The sequence below is a fragment of the Dipteris shenzhenensis genome, chromosome 16, assembly GCF_047967505.1.
Source record: "Dipteris shenzhenensis isolate YYH24624 ecotype China chromosome 16, Dip_SZ_1.0, whole genome shotgun sequence".
NCBI lineage: Eukaryota > Viridiplantae > Streptophyta > Polypodiopsida > Gleicheniales > Dipteridaceae > Dipteris > Dipteris shenzhenensis.
Window position 1 is genome coordinate 40,718,383 of NC_141611.1, and position 16,647 is coordinate 40,735,029.

General features: G+C 46.9%; 1 protein-coding gene across 2 annotated transcripts in view; it reads left to right on the top strand.

The window, feature by feature from the left end:
• The window catches only part of THO1 (nuclear matrix protein-like protein), a 113,512-nt gene that overhangs the window by 41,379 nt on the left and 55,486 nt on the right, over positions 1-16,647 (top strand). For both annotated transcript variants that reach the window (XM_087387440.1, XM_087387439.1), the window contains exons 7-14: positions 13,641-13,713; positions 13,823-13,891; positions 14,059-14,105; positions 14,764-14,835; positions 15,031-15,159; positions 15,331-15,396; positions 15,732-15,773; positions 15,900-16,016. In XM_087387440.1, the coding sequence (XP_087243566.1) occupies positions 13,641-13,713; positions 13,823-13,891; positions 14,059-14,105; positions 14,764-14,835; positions 15,031-15,159; positions 15,331-15,396; positions 15,732-15,773; positions 15,900-16,016 (615 nt within the window). The remainder of the gene's footprint in view (positions 1-13,640; positions 13,714-13,822; positions 13,892-14,058; positions 14,106-14,763; positions 14,836-15,030; positions 15,160-15,330; positions 15,397-15,731; positions 15,774-15,899; positions 16,017-16,647) is intronic.

Consider the following 16,647-nt stretch of genomic DNA (forward strand, 5'->3'; position numbering starts at 1 on the left):
GAAGATCTTTTGAGCACTGTCAACGATGGACAGTTAGGGACCGAGTAAACTCGATGCGCCCTGGCCAAGCGTGGCTCAACTGAGATTTTCTAAGTGTCGTACACAAATTGTGACCTGCAAAGAAATGTCACTGATACACTGCGGAAAACGAGACCAATGTTGGCACCCTGGCTCCACACTGCCTCAAGGCATACACTGCATACACTTCCAGGCAAAAGCCCTATGAAATTGTCACCCGAAAACTGAGATTTGCACTCAGCAAAAGCATAAAAGCCCTCGCAAATTAAGGCATCTGACCTTCCTGAAACAAAATAACTGTGTAACCACCACACACTGTAGCACTAGTCACATCAAGCACGAGGGACACGAGGGTACTTGTTGTACCTCAAACACACAGTTTTGAGAACTGAACAAATTCTGGGAATGAAGAGCAGAGTGCTCTCTTTTCCTTCTTCCCAAAAAAAAAAATCTGTGCTTGCTGTACCTGCTGTACCTGCGCAGGGTACCTGCTGTACCCTGTACCTGCGAGGGCACAAATCCCAAAAAAAAATCCGACCTGTACCTCCTGTCGCAGCGTCCGTACGGCCACGTCCGTACGGTACGGTTGCCTGTACAGCGTCCGTACAGTCGGTACGGATGGCCGTACCTGTTCGATCGACGGGTTGCACGCAGTCGGTACTGCGCGCTGCGCGCGCCTGGTAGGCTGCGGCCGCCGGTGCTGTGCGGTGCGCAGCTAGCAGCAGCTAGCTGCTGCGTGCGCGCCTGCTGCGCGCGGCGGGTCGCGCATCTGCTGTGCGTGGCGGCGCCCTAGCTTGCTGCTGCTGCGCCCTGGCCTAGCTGCTGCTGCCCTGCTCGCGTGCCGCATCCTGCTCGCTGTTGAGGGCGACGAGGCCCGAGGGAAGAGGTAGAGTGAGGGGTAGACCGGAGAGAGGGGGAGAGGTAGAGGCTCTGATACCAGTTGTGAGGGAAAGAGTGAGGGAGTGGAACGATGAAGACAGAGAGAGAGAGGGAGACACAAGAAGTGTGGGTGTGAAAAGTGTTGAGCCACACCACAAACTCATAGAGTTTTATTAGGATTAGGGATTCACCCTATGACTGTCTTAAGACAGTCATAGGTGTCATAACTTTAAAAGGGTGGCAATGTGCCTTTACCCCAACACAATTTGTCTAAAGGGTCGAGTAATGCATAATTTCTTTTGATAAAAGAGGTATTCATCATTGCATGATAGTCCAACATAGGATTCCAATTATTATTCTCTAATTTGTTCCATATATCGGAAAAGTCTGGATCCTCTTGATAAGAATTCTTCATAACTTCGAAAGATTGGGTCTCTATAGCAGTGATGTGATTAATACTTGGTTTTCTGCTAAGAGCATCAGCAACTACATTTTCTTATCCAGGTTGATACTGAATCATGGGCTGAAAACTCTATATAAATGATGCCTACTTGATGTGCCTATCGGATATTAGTGACTAAGTCAACAAATGCTTGATACTTTGCTGATCGGTTTTGATAAGAAACTCAGCTCCCATCAAATAATGTTTCCACATTCGTAAGGCATGCACAACAGCGGTTAATTCTTTATCATATGTACTATAATTGCATTGCGCTGGTTTTAATTTTCGGCTCTCATATGCTATTGGATGTCCATCTTGCATAAGCACGGCTCCAATTCCATATCCACTAGCATCGGTTACAACTACAAAGAATGGTCGAGAGAAATCGGGTAGTTGCAACACATGAGCTTGTGTGAGGGCTTCTTTCAAGGTTGTAAAAGATTTATCTTGACGCTCGGTATATAAGAAATGTTTAGCTTTTCTAAGAAGGTCTGTCAATGGATGTGCAATCTATGCAAAACTCTTGACAAACTTCCTATAAAAGCTACACAATCCCAAGAATGATCTTATTCATGTATATCTCGGGGTTTAGGCCATGTGACTATGGACTCAATCTTCTTTGGATCTACTCGAATCCCATCGGCGGATACAATGTGACCCAAATACTCTATCTGATCTTCAAAGAAACTACTCTTTTCAAGATTTATGTACCATTGATTTTCTTTCAAGAGTAAAAAGACTAGCTTCAGATCTTCCTTATGCTCCTCAACGTCTTTGCTAAACACCAGAATATCATCGAAAAATACTACTACGCAATCATGGTGTTTAAGAAAGATTCGGTTCATCATTCTACTAAAAGTAGTTGGAGCATTAGTTAGCCCAAAAGGCATAACTAGGAACTCATAATGTCCCATTTGAGTTCTAAAGGCAGTCTTGTATATATCCTCTTCTACCATACGAACTTAATGATAGTCGGATTTGAGATCTATCTTACTGAAGACCTTGGCCCCTTTCAATTTGTCCAAAAGTTCATCAATCCTAGGGATTGGATATTTGTTCTTCACTGTGATTTTGTTTAGTGCACGATAGTCTATGCACATTCCATAGGTTCCATTTTTCTTTTTGACTAATAAGACAGGTGCTCCATAAGGAGAACTGTTGGGTCTTATCAATCCTCTCTCTATCAATTCCTCCACTTGCTTTTGAATTTCCTTTTGTTCTAGCTGATTGACTCTACAAGGAGCTTTGCAAGGTGGAGTATTGCCCAGTAGGATTTCTATCCTTTGATCTTCAAGTCGAGAACATGGTAGTCCAGGCGGCAAATCCTCTAAGAAACAATCGGAAATTGAGAAAGAAACTTTTGGTGTGTAAGCTTAGTGTTTGGCTGAGTAGCCGTTATTGTATTCACCAAAATCAGATAGGTCTTCTCACGTTTCTAATTTCTCTTTTGGCTTGTGTGTGGTTGAGTAAAGGGCTGATCTCAGGTTTCATTGAGCTTTTTAGACATATTTCTTGTCTGTCCTCAATCCGCATCTGATGTGAATCGTAATATCTTAGGATTATATTGATGCCTCCATGGCATTCCTAAGATGATGTCCACTCCCTGTAGGGGTGCCACTAGAAAGTTTCGTGTATCCTTATAGGGTTTAATTGAGATTTCAAGATTCTTGACTTCTCTAGTGCAATTGTACTTTGTTTTGGTAAAGCAGCTTTGACCTTGTAGTTAGATGGGAAAGACTCTAGGTTTAGCTTTGCTAAGGCTCTTTCCGAAATGAAATCATGAGTACTACCATTGTCATGCAGAATAACCTCTTTGCCATTAATGAAACCTTTTATCTTTAGAAGAGCATGACAATTATACTTGCCTCCCTCTTGCTTGGCTGCTTCGTCGTGAATCATGTTCACTTTCGCCGTCAGGGTCTTCTTTCTTTCAGGACATTCGATGGCTATGTCTCCCATCTTGTTGCACTTGAAACACCTTATTTCTTTCTTTGGAAAATTTCCACCGTTCCGCTTCGAAGAAGAATATGTTTTATGTGGAACAAAATCATTTTTAGATTTAAAGAAGGGCTTTTTATCAAATCTCTTTTTCTTGTGGAAGGGTACATGTCGTTGCAAATCCTTCCCTTCCTTTGGGATCCCATTCTTCCTCTCACAATTCATTGCAAGAGAAATCGCAGAGTTCAGTGAGCGAGGATGAAACATGTTAATCTCGGCTCTCAACTTAGATTTTAGACCTGCCACATACTTCCCATTAACTTTCTCTAAGGACTGTAATTGGATCAACGTTTGCCAAAATCTATCAGTGTATGTGGAGATCTTTTCCTTATCGAACTGCCTGAAAGTATCCCACTGTTGTCTAGCTTTTGCTTTGAAATGTGAGGAAAGAAAATCTCTCTTGATGAGCTTTTGAAAAGACTTTCAAGCTTTGGGTCGCCTTTTACTATGCTTAGTGATGTTCCACCAAAGTGCAGCACTCTCTACTAAATGATTTGTAGCACATTTAATCTTGTCTTTTTCAGAGAATTTCTCCCTTGAAAAATAATCATCTAGCTGACTGATCCAAGACAAGACAGTGCGTGCTTCTTTCTTTTCATCGAAATTTTGAAATGAGAAAGCTTTTCTACTTATCTTACTCTCCTTTCTCGAATTAGGTGCTCTCAGTGTGGCTTTGACTGTCCTGATAATAGGATCATCATCGGAATCATCGTCGGATGACTGATCATCAGATGAATGCCTCTTCCTTTTCTTACCATTGATTTTCTTTTCCAATCTCTCCCTATGCTCACACTCATCGGCCAACTGTGGCTGAAGTGCGTCTAACTGCTCTTGAAGCGTGGGTGGTTGTGGCTGATGCGCCATGATAATGCGGTAAATACAAATAAAGCGGAGCGGAGAAAAATAAGGATACGAAGTGTATGAAAGATTAAACAGATGAAATAAAAATGTGATTCAAGTGTATGGTAAGACAACGGATGGCGGAAGATACTAAGTATATGAAATAGAAAGCATAGAAATCACTTATCTTGCTCTTTGATCGGAGGTAGAAAAGACTAGAGTGGGAGATATGTGACCGATGATGGTGCTCGTATTCGTTTTTGCGCTCAGCCGATTAATTGCATGGTGATTTCGTGGTTTCAATTGCCTTCTTGATTTGAGCTTCCTCAGATTTTGCTTTGCTCTCTCAAAAAAAAAAAAACGCCTTTGCTGGTCGGTGGAGTGGCCTCGCACTTTGTGTTGGAGATCACCAAAAAGAAAAACTTCTTTTTTTGAACTTTAGAGCTCTCTCTCTCTTTTAAAAAAAAAAATCTCTCTTTTTTTCAAAATTAAAGGAGTAAAATATGGACCTTAGTATCTTTAGACCATGCGGATTCTGAGAATCGACGGCTCCTTTGATGTGCTGCCTAAATGCACAGTGGCACTGCGCTTGGAGTCAGAAAACCAGAGACTGCCTGTAGGCTACTTCAGTGCTACGGGTTCGGAGTTCGGAGTCCAAGATGGCTCGTTGGCCGAAGCACTGCAGGTGACTAAAAGGTCCGCAGACGGGGCGTGTAGAGGAAAACTCCGAAGCATAGAGGCGACTAGGCTGGCTGCACTCAATGCACTAGGCCTCTGAGCCTTATACCTTGCTCAGCCGCCGCCGTTGGTTGCTGTCCTCGGAGTCACAAAAATTTAGGTTGGCGCAAAGTCCTGGACTAGAAAGAAGCTTGAGTCAGTGGATTTAATGTAGGAGCTGCAGCGCATTGAATCACGACGGCTGGTTCCAAAGATGATGGCGGTGACGGCTCGACTGTGAGCTTTCAATTATTGAGAGCCAGTGGGAGGCGGCTTCCAAATTCGCACGGGTAGAGTTTGGAATCGGTGCACACGACGACTATTGCAAGGTCTCAGACTGTGTTGAGCGCCGGATAGAGGAAGAAAGCACGCGAGCCAAGACAATTTCGTGGATGATGATGTAGGCTGTGTGGACACTGTGGATTTTGTGGACTCTGGAGCAAACGGGTGGCGGTATGCAGCTAAAGGGAGATTAAATATCCTGCAGCCGTCCGTTGTTGGGTGCAAACTTCGAAGCTGATTTGTCGAAGGCGAAAGTGAGCCTTGAGCCAGTGGGTACGTTCCTCGATGCACACTTTCTCTCCCCCACGAACTCTGATTTTGCACACGTCCTCTTGAGTCCTCCACAAAACTTCTCTTTCCAAGGTGTCTTTTTCTTTTTGAATCCACACGAGGAAGCTTCAAACTTTCTTTTCTTCGCAAGAGTGTGGCCAAAGCTCTGATACCACTGAAACCAAAAGGTATTTCTTTTCACACACAAAGTCACCACTTAATCAATTGGAGAAGAAAAGCACAATCACACCACGAAAACGATAGCAGAATGGGTACAATCTCCCCCCCCTAGATGAGTGGCTCACGCTTCCTCATCTAGAGTATTTATGATATTTCATAAAAGCACCAAGGAGCCAAAATTATCCCTCTCTTCCAAAATGAGGGATTTGCTTTACATAGTCATCTTAGGGCCCAAAAATGAATTATGTCCGTTACAAAATATATTGCTCAAACTTGCAATAATAAAGCAAATATAAAATTGCCCCATGGCCATATATAATGTGCTGTGCAACACCTCGATCGGTATCCTCGCACTAACTCCAAATCTCGCTATGAGTTCCATCACCTGTACTCAAGCCGCCAATTACATTAGTTATTAACAATCGATTGAACGAATCACCGAATCAACCGATCCCAACATAACCGCGCTCAAAGTACAATAATCAAGCATAACACCAATCACACTAGCGACATCAGTATTAACATGGAATCACCCACAATACCGACCATCTAGCATGGCAAAACACAAGCTAGTCAGGCGTCCCCAATTAACCACACAAAGTATCCACTAGGACCCCCGCTGCGTCCGGTGCGCTCCTATAGAGTACTTGCCATAGTCACACTTGACTAAAATAATAATGTCCAAAGCAAGATATATCAAAAGTATAATTTTCCCTAACAAGGCCGTGTCGTCTGCAAACTTCGAGTCAAGTAGCTTCTCCTCTTGTCTGAGTGGGGGCCTCAACCCTGTGAAACCCGCTACCTGTGATCTCAAATAGTAGCCCAAAGCCTCCGCCACAAACAAGAAGAGGAAGGGAGCGAGTGGGCAGCCTTGGCGGATTGAGCGAGAGAGAGGAAAGGCCTCGCCTGTGTGTTATCCGATAAGGATCTGGCTAGAGCTCCCTCTATATAGCGCTGAAACTCCTCTGACCCATCTGTTTGAGAAACCCAATCTCCTCATAGTGCCCTCCAAGAAAGACCACTCCACCCTGTCGTAGGCCTTCTCAAAGTCCAAGAGAAGGACGGCCAACGGCTGTGACTCCTCCCTGAACTAATCCACTGCCTCCCAGATGCCTCCCAAAACGTGAAGATGTTGTCTAGGATGCTGCGCTCCTGGACAAACCCAGTCTGTGTGTCATGGATGATGTCGGTAAGATGGGGCCGTAACCGCAAACTCAAGACCTTGGCGAGGATCTTGTATGTAGTATCAAGCAGAGTGATCGGCCTCCATTGTCGGATGTCTGACCTATCTCCCCCTTTTAGGATCAAACAAATCCACCCCCTGCTCAAAGATTGAGGGAGAAGGCCCGTGTCAAAAATCTCTTGGCAAGCTAGACGGAAAGGGGTGGAGATAATCTCTTAGAAGTTCTGGAAGAAGGCCGGAGTCAAGCCATCCTCACTCGGGCACTTCTGGGTCGGTAGAGCCTTGGGGGCTTCCTAGAGCTCCTCATCTGTGAAAGGCTCCTCAAGTCTGCTGCATAAGTCCTGTGAGACTACTGGTGGAATGTGATCCCAAACTAGTTCTCGGGCCACAAGACCAGCTGGGGTCATTCTCTCCATCTGAAAGAGTTGGCTGTAAAAACTGGTGGTCATGTCCAGATTCTCTTGCAGGTCAGTGTGCATGATGCCCTGCGAGTCTTGGAGACGCTGTAATTGTGTGCCTGTCGATCGGGGCCCAGTGGTTTGAAAGAACTGCTTCGTCATCTTGTCCCCGTGCTGCACCCATCAAGCCTGGGAGGAATGATAGGAGAACTCAGCCCGCCGCACCTCCGTGTCCTGAAGCTCGAGACGAGCGCTCTTGAATATGTCACTAAGCCACTGAGACACTGGGTCCTTCTCCCTGAGCCTCTCGATGGAGGCGAGGTCTCTCCTCAAAGCCCGCTCTCGCTCTTGAAGGGTCCTCCTTCGCCTAAGGGCATGAGCCTGCAGCTCCTCACTGCTCCTTTGAATCTCATCGGCCACCCATGCAGCTGAGCCTTCACACGGTGCCGTCTCTGACTGCTCCCAAATCCTTTCATGACTTGCTGAATCTCCTCGTCCTACAGAAGGTCCTCTGGAATGCGGACCCCCTTTTGGGAGAGACCTCGGCGGGGCTGATCCAAGTGAAGTACCAGTAGAGAGTGGTTTGACATCGTGGTACCTGCTAGAATCCCGGTAGATCCGCCTCTGTGTAGTGCCCAGTCCCCAACATAGAAACGGTCTAGTCTCTCTAGCAATCCATTGTGTCTCCTCTGTCCAAAGGAGAAGAGAAGGCTGCCAGGTGTCCTACTGAAATTTGGCTCTCTCCACGGGTCTCTGCCATTGATCATGAAAATGAACTGGTCCCAGGTGCTACGCTCTGCTGCTGGCATCTTAGAGAACGAGGCTCCGCCTCGCTTGTCTTCCCTAAACTCTACGTTGTTAAAGTCACCTCCAACAATCCAGGAGTCTACATCCGGAAGACACTCTGACAGCCTCCTCCAAAAGGCCGGGCGGTGCTATCTACACGTTGGGGCATACACGTTCATGATCCCGATCTTGGACTCTCCCGTTTGAACTCCCATCCAAACTGCCCATCCTAGAATGAGCTCGCCTTGATCGTAGATTTCTGGAGCCAAAGTATGTGAGATTGAGATGCAAACCCCTCGACTCCGTCCTATCGTGGGGGACCACTCCTCTGGACGTCTCCCTGCGAGAAGGTGATGGCGTCGTCTGATGTCTGAAGCTGAAAACACGTGCTCTTGAATCATAAGGATGTCCACGGCCTGCCCTACCACTGCCCTCTGCAACTCCTGTCGGAGTATTAGGTACTGCGGGTGGCTACGAACACGGTCGTGGAGCCTGTGTAGGTTCCAGTGAGTGGGTTCCTATCCTAGAAAGATTGCTTTGTGTGATTTTGTCGGGGGTTTAGAGGGCGAGTTGTCAATATCTGTGCGTTGTCGTACTAGTGTGGATACCGGCTCAATACCGATCTTCCGTATCCACTTCATCATGAAGGAGGCTTCCACCCTGAACAGCTCTGCACACTTTTGGAGGGGCCAGAAGTGTGCCTGCTCCACCTTTGCCTCCAGCGGCAATCTAATAACTCTCGTCGCCAAACCACACAGCGGCTCCTTGCGCGTGAAGCTCAACTGAAAGTTCACCTCCGCACCATGGGCATACCAAAGGTCTAGTCCATGTGGCCCCATCCACTGATCCATCATGAGTGTAATCTGATTCCCCGAAATAGCATCGAATACCTCTGAGGACCATGTCTCCAATCCTGTGGAGGCAAACGAAAATCTCCTATCGAGGTGTGTCGGAGATCCCACTGCATTGATCAAACCCCCCTTTTGGGACTGAAGGACCATGAGCGTTACCTCCAATGGTAGAGGATATCTGTCCAGAATCTCAAGATAGTTCTAGGGTCCTAACCTCCAGAAGTCCCGTGGTAAGGGATGCCTAGGCTAGAGGTTAGGAGCCGCTGACTGGGAAGACGAGCCTCATCCCTCAGGATCCCTCCCTGAACGAAGCTGTTGCTGCGATGAAGCAGCAGCAGGAGGCGTCATCATTCCCTTGCCAGCTGCATTATCGTTCTCTTGCCAGCTGGTAGGGGTGTTGAAGCGGAAGAACCTGCTGCTGAGGTGGAGAGGGGGACGACAGGAGAGGGAGTGGTAGGGATGCGAGGGATAGAAGGAGGGGGGCGGGTGGTGAGGGTGACTATAGGAGGGGGGGCTAAGGGGGGGGAGGGGGCAGGGGGAACCTTGGAGGGGGAGGGGGAAGTGAAGAGGAGGAGGGGAAAGGGTCTAGGGGAGGAGGGGGAGGAGAGGGAGGAGGACGGACAAGGACCACAGGGCCCCCCTGTTGATCAGGCTCGTCGGGGATCTGGATCGGCTCCTCTGCGGCTCCCATCAGGCTAGCATTTGCGGCTTCCGTCATCGCCGCATCTGGAGCTCCTGGGGCTCGATGTTGCTGCAAGGGTGGATGCGGAGGCTGAACCTTTGAAGCTGGAGGACCGTCTGGATGGGCGGTGGTTCTTGTCGTTCCTCCTTCGGGGCCTCTCGGTCAATCCTGTCCCTCTCTTTGCGATTGGCCCCTGCAGCGCTTGCGGGCCTGCTTGCTTGGTTTCTTTTTCTTTTTAACTTGGGTTCAGTCCCCTTCTGAGGGGTTAACCCAAGGGTTGTGAAACTCTTGCTGCTCCTGCCTAAGAGGACGCTAGGCTCAAGCCTGCTAACTCTGTCTACTCTACGGAGGGGGGGAGGTGCACGAGGGAGGCCACGGGGGCAATCTCTAGCGAGGTGACCCATCTGTCTGCACTGAAGACACTGGCTTGGTAACCCGGAAATCTCCACCCTTTGGCAAAGTGTGCCCCCTTCAAGGGTCTCGAGAAGGATCAACTTTGGGAGGGACTCTGGGCTCTCAACCACCAGTCTGCTCCTGGGGACTCCATCATCTGTTAGAACTAAGGTGGCCGACTCTAGCGGGGACTCAAGCACACTGCCAAATGCCCGACCAATGGAAGGGAGGATGGCTCGATACTGCTTGGGGAGCCTTGGGAAGCGAAGTGTAACTGGGAAACGTGGAACATGGTGTGTCATATCCATGTCCTCCAATGTGAATCCATGATACCAAGGAAAGAGGTAAACAAGATGTGGGCCAAGGAGGATGGGGCTCCAAGGCAGTGTCGGGGGAGCTTAGTTGGATGAGGAAAACGCCTCGTCCATAGATGGTGACCTTCTGGATGTGGTCTCCTTCTAATGCCAAGCTCGCTTGGATCCACTCTCGCACTTGTCTCCGTGTAGGCGTGAGGCCCACAATTCTACCCACAAGCGCCTTGTCTTGGAGGGACTGAACTGCCTGCTGTACTTGTTGCTTGTCAGCTGGGGAAAGAAGAACCTTAACGGCCGTCGGATTCGAGGGTGCTGCCATAGAGCCCCTCTGGCCAGACCAAGGGTCACCACCAAGGTTTTCTTTCACCTTAACAAGCGCAAATGCTCCTGCTGCAGGGAGGAGGAAGAGAACGGGGAGAACAGCGTTAGAGGGGGGAGGTAGAGACGAGGCGGGGTGAGGGGGGGGGGGGTAAGGACGGAAGAGGAAGGAGGAAGGTGGAGAAGGAGGGGGGGGGGGACGAGAAGGCAAGGGAGAGAAGGCGAGGGCAAGAGGCGAAGAGGAGGCGGGAGAAGGAAGCCGGCCGGGGGGGGGAGGGGAGGAGGAGGCGGAGAAGGCGGAGGGGGAGGTGGTAGGCGGAGAAGGCGGAGGGAGGAGGTGGTAGGGGCGGCGGAAGGAGGCGGGAAGGGGCAGCGGGGGAGGCGGGAGGAACAACGGGGAGGGGAGGAGGAGGGGGAGCGGAGGAAGCGGAGAGGGGAGGTGGGGGGGCAGTGCGGGGAGACGAGGCGGGGAGGGTAGGCGAGGGGAGACGGGGAGGGGGGGTGGAGAGGTAGAGGAGGAGGTCGAGGGAGGAGGCAGCGAGGGGGAGCGATAGTGGAGGCGGCGGGGGGGGCTGCGAGGAAGAGATGGCGGGAGGGGGGCAGCGGGAGCAGCCAGGTGCTCAGGAGCTCCTTGAGTTGCTCCAAAAAAACTGTCCTTTTATTATTCAGTATGATGTTCCAAGCAAGAGACCAAGATGATCAAGAGAGGCTTGAGGCTTGATAGATTTCGTACTTCTTTTGGCAAGTGACCCACAGACGTGTTAAAAATGAACCAAACTAGGGTATCTACAACGGAAGACTGATAGGTTTGCTCAGGGATCCACGCAGAAGTGTTTAACTACGGAATCCAAAATTTCTTTTGTGTGTATTCAATATACATGTGTGTGTGCAAGCTAGTATGTGGACAATGCTCCAAGAGAGATATAGTACCAAGAAAAAATATATTTCCATCCACAACAGGTCACAATACAAAAGAGTCCAGAGTCCCACCAAACCGTGGTCCTCAGTCCTTACCAAAAGTTGTTGTACTACCTCCTTGGCACTTTTAGATCCCTGAGCCCGTGTGCTCCTCGTCAAGCTTCTGTAGACTAAGTCATGGTGCCTTGATCCCTGCACGTTGCTGCCTCGGATGTCAGCCTAGGTGTGCAGACCCTTCTCAGCGGCTGTTTGCTGCTCAACTGGATGTAGAATGAGGCCCCAAGGTGCTGAGAGCCTCCCAAATGAACCGACCTGGTAGGGGCCATTTTGGCTGACGCGGCAGTCTGCCCTAGCTGACCCCTGTCTGTGAAAACCGCCCTGTTTGGGCTCTCCTTTTGAGGCCTTTGCAGGCCCTGCCAGGCCACGTGTCAGGCTGCACACTGGCCCCGGCAGTCCTGCCGGATCTGTTCTAGCCCTGGATCTTGGGCAGAACGTGCTCCAAACCATCCACCTTCTGTGTCCTGCTGTTCCGCCTCTGTCCAGGCTCTTTTCCAGCCCTAAAACTGGTCCTGCACGTCCGTACAGCCTGCTGGAGACATCCGTACAGCTCTGCACTTCTGCACCAGCCTTCCGTACATATTTTACAGGCACCCGGGAGCCAGTCTGCATATGCTTCTGCTGACAGCCCCGTACAGTTCCGTACACGTGGCAGACACACTGCCCTAGGGAACTTTTTGCTCCAGATCTGTCAGGTATTTCCTCTGACCTGCTGCCCACATGGCAGCCCATGTGCTGCCCATGTGGCAGCCCCGTATATTTATGTGTTCTTGCTGTGAGCTTGCTGCCCACATGGCAGTCAAAGTGCTGCCCATGTGGCAGCCACATCACCTCTAGGTTCACCCTCCCCCCCCCCCCCCCACCATGCTCTTCCCATATGGGGGCTTACAGATGGGGATGTGACCATACCATTCCAACAAGACATGCCTACTTATTGGCCATGGTTGGATAAGATGCGAAGGGACAGGACTTGTTGTCGTTGTGATGCAGGAGACGTAGAGATGATAGCTCCTTGTTGCCGTGAGGATTTGACAGGATTTTCTTAGGATTGTTTTTAGGTTGCAGAGGATGGGTCCAGTTGTCACTTGCCTTGTGGTGCATGGCTGTCAAAAGTGCGGCATGCTTTCTCCATAGAGAAGATCTCCCTGGCCTACCTGATTGATAGCATGTCAGTGACGACATCTAGAATTCCTCTCCTCGTGCTTGATGGCGCTTGGAGCTTTTTCCGAAGGACAGCATTGGGAGACGGTTGCTAGCATCATGGCCTGGTATTTTTGGGTGCAAATTGCCGTCTTGTGATTTGGGAGCAGGGCACAGTGGTTGAAGGAAGACTGCCGAAAAGTGAGAGTGTTTTTGCAAGGCATGGCCTGCAGGTATCTTCTACATTTTCATGGATAAAGGGATCTGTTTGGTTGTATAATTGTCCACACAGGATGCTGGTACCAGCTCTTGTGGCACCCTAGGCAGTGAGTTGGAACTTAGACTCCTAGACGCGGGCTGCATGACAGCAATCGCTTTTTTCAGCGCCTGATGTATTGCTGAAATCCTTGTTATTGTTTTCAAAACTTCTGAGAGCCGGTACTTTTTTTGGGGGGGAAAAAAGATTTAGAGGGGATTCGATTTAGAGGGGCAGCATCTTCCACCCATAGTACCTCCATTATGGAAAAGGGTGCATATCTAACGGCCATCTGATCAAAGGAGATCTTAGCATAATATTTTAGGAGTCTTAGCATGACCAGCCAAACCATAAAATTCAAGAGTCTTCGCATGACCAGCCAACGAACCTGAGAGTTGGTCCTGAAGGTAGCATTACAGGGATCTATGAACATGTTTCCCTCATTGCGGTCTAAACAAAGAGAACTCTAGATTAAAATCTTCTTTCAGACATCTTTATGTTTTTAAATGCAATGAACACTGCAGTTTGCACTTGATGTATCTTTCAATGTTTTAAAAAAAAAAATCATCATGCTAAATCTCTATTTTTTGGATTTTGATGGAGTCTAGAGCGACCAAGTTGTTACATTGGTTCTGAAGAAGTTTTTGTACATTACAGTATAGGGGTTGAGTAGACTGAGGGCCAGCTTGTTTAAAATACCTAAATGTGCATTGTGCAGGCCAATGATGTGGTTTTTTGTGGCCGAATTTTGATGTTTCTTGCCCATTTCTTCCCTCTTTCCGAGCGTTCAGGTAAGAAATCTAATCTCCCTTGAATTGGAATAGTGCATGAGCTGGCTGGCTTTTACTGGAAAGAACCAAATGTGAAGCTTGGGTTGATTCTTTTGATCCTTATTTGCAGCTGTGAATATAAAGGGCATTTTCAACACGTCTAATGAGACAAAATATGAGAAGGAGCCTCCTGGTGATGGTATGGTTCTTTAGTGTTTCTTTAAAGCAGATCCAATGACTGAGTTGCTGGGGGAAGTTTGCCCTTATCTTAATGTTTTGGGAATAAACCCCTGTGCTTGGAAGATGTTGGAAGGGATCCATCCCAATTACAAAGGCAAGCAGCTTGATGTTGTATATTTGTGGCAGGCCTTTCCCTCGATTTCAACTTTTATAGAACCTTTTGGAGCTTACAGGTTCTTCTGCCTGAGCCACCTTTTCATCTTTATTTTCTTGGTGCGTGTAATAAATAGTGTGTTACTCTTGAATTTAGAGTTGTAGTTGTGAATGCCTAACTACATAATCGGTCGGGCAGGAGAGCTAATAACGGATTGGTTTTTATGAGATTAATAATGAAGCAGCTATCAGAAGGTTAGGAATTGCTTCCTCATAATTAAGTATGATAGCCTTCTTTCCACAATATGCTAAGAATCTTGGACTGGTGACTAGCCATATGGTCACACTTGCTGATCATCATGATTGTGTCACATTTTAGAACTTTGGAATGTATCAGAGGGAATACATTTGATGGTGTTTTGGAACAGTAAGGTAGTCAAACACCACCAACTGGCTGAATATCAGTCATGCAAGCTAGAAACTATTGTTGGAACATTTGGCATTGATTACAAGTAATCATTCTCATGTTTAAATTGAGCCTTTGCTGGTCATATTAGACACAGACGTTTGGCATTGATTACAAGTAACCATTTGTTTGTTTAATTTGAGCCTTTGCTGGTCATATTAGACACAGAAGTTTTCTGCATTCTAGATGGGACTGTATGCCTGATTTTGAAAGTGGGGATGTCATGTTTACTATTGTGGGTGATGCTTTATATTGCTTTTCATTCTTTGCAGGAGTGCTTTTGCAATCCTACAGTTTTACTTCAACATGGAGCAAAGTGGCAGATGTTTTCTTCAAGTCTAGGGGTGCCAGTCTCAAATCTATCTCTAAATCTGTATCACTGCACTCTATTCTGCGCTTATTTTCAATGCTTGTTCTGCATGCATGCAAAGGGTAGAAGGATAAAATTTAGTTGCTTTGTAATGTGGCCTTAAATTTCCTCCGGCAAAGTATACTATTCAAAGTAAGTCTTATTTATTTATTTTTTGGGCATGTGACAGGTTGTTCTTAGCACATTTGAGGCTCAACCACTAGGTGATGATGATGACAGCTCTAGTCACTTGGATGAAGGGGACAATGCTGCATTCAATATCAAATATTTAACCAGTAGCAAGCTTATGAGTTTGGAGGTATGTGTTTACAGCTTGTTCACCCTGGTAGTACATTATGTTCCAGCTATTTTCCTTAAAAAAGAAGTCATTATAGGTGAGAAACATGCTAGAAGTAGTATATTGCACTGAACGTGGCCTCGATCTTCCATTTGTGCTGCTTCCTTAGTCTTTTTTATATGTTTTTAACAGTTGAAAGATCCAGGCTTCAGGCGCCATGTACTGGTTCAATGTCTTATTATCTTCGATTACTTAAAGGTACTAGTATCTTATATTGAATATCAAAAGGTCTGATAATTTTTTTTCTTGAAAAACACAGAAGGATTGTGAATACGCATTCATATTATTTTCTGTAATGAGGAGCCTTGAGTTCTACACCTTGCTTTAATCCTTTTTCTGCAACTAAGAATTACTTTTTGGACAGATCCTACTTAGTTATTCCTTTGTGGAAAATAGTGCTGCTATAGAAAGGTTAACTAGGTCATCTCTGCATTTTAACGTTTCAAATTATAGTTTGAAAGACAAATCATAATGTAATTGCTTGTAGTGGTAGCCTATGTATCATGTTTGTGATTATCTGTATTGCTTGCTAGACTCCTAGCAAGACAGAAAAGGAGGGGCCTCGAGAAACCCTGGTGATTCTTCTTGCTGTAGTTTCTTCAACTCTGTCATAGAAATTATGTCCAACTTGATTTCTTTGCCATTTCTTATGTCTTACTTGCTCTTATCAAGTTGAGGGTTGGGAACGAGGCTAATTGCAGAGAGAGGAGGTCAAAGTTATGGAAGATCGTGTGAAGAGACTCTTGGAGATCACTCCTCCTAAAGGGAAAGAGTTCCTTGTCAACATTGAGCATATACTTGAGCGTGAACAAAACTGGGTAAGTTCCTTCTAATTTAAGCTACAAGATGCTGCAAATTTCCCCTGTGCATAGAAACCTTCTCAAGGTTAATTTTAAATTTGTATGGTGTATTTGCTTAAACAAATCCCCTCTGTTCTTCGTTATATGTTTAAATGAGTATTGATGCTGAATCTCATGCTGAAGAATGAGCTAGACAAACTTGTGCAGTATATTTAAACTGTTACCTGCTATAGTTCCTTGACAGGGTCAGGCTTTAAAACATATGTGATTAATTGCAGTGGGAAGTAGTCTCATTGATGTCTTAAAGGCGGAAATGGCATAATTTAGTTAAGTCCAAAGGGAAATATTAGGGCAAAATCAGAAGGCTGAAAGTGACCTAAAGTGGTCATTCTTGCCATGTGCTAGTAAGAGGGCATGTATTGCTAGGTGTATTGACTCTTGTCCAAGAGATTCTTGTTGTATTTAATTGAAAGGTAGGCTCTTAATCTTGTTTGTTCCACATGTGGGGTGGACGGTACACATTTTGAATCATTGGAACTCGACAAGAGAAATTCTTACTTCCCTATAATTTGCATATTGTCTTTGTGAAATTGAAGAAGCACTAATTGGTTTCCGTATACATGTATCTGCTGGACTCCACAGCCAAATC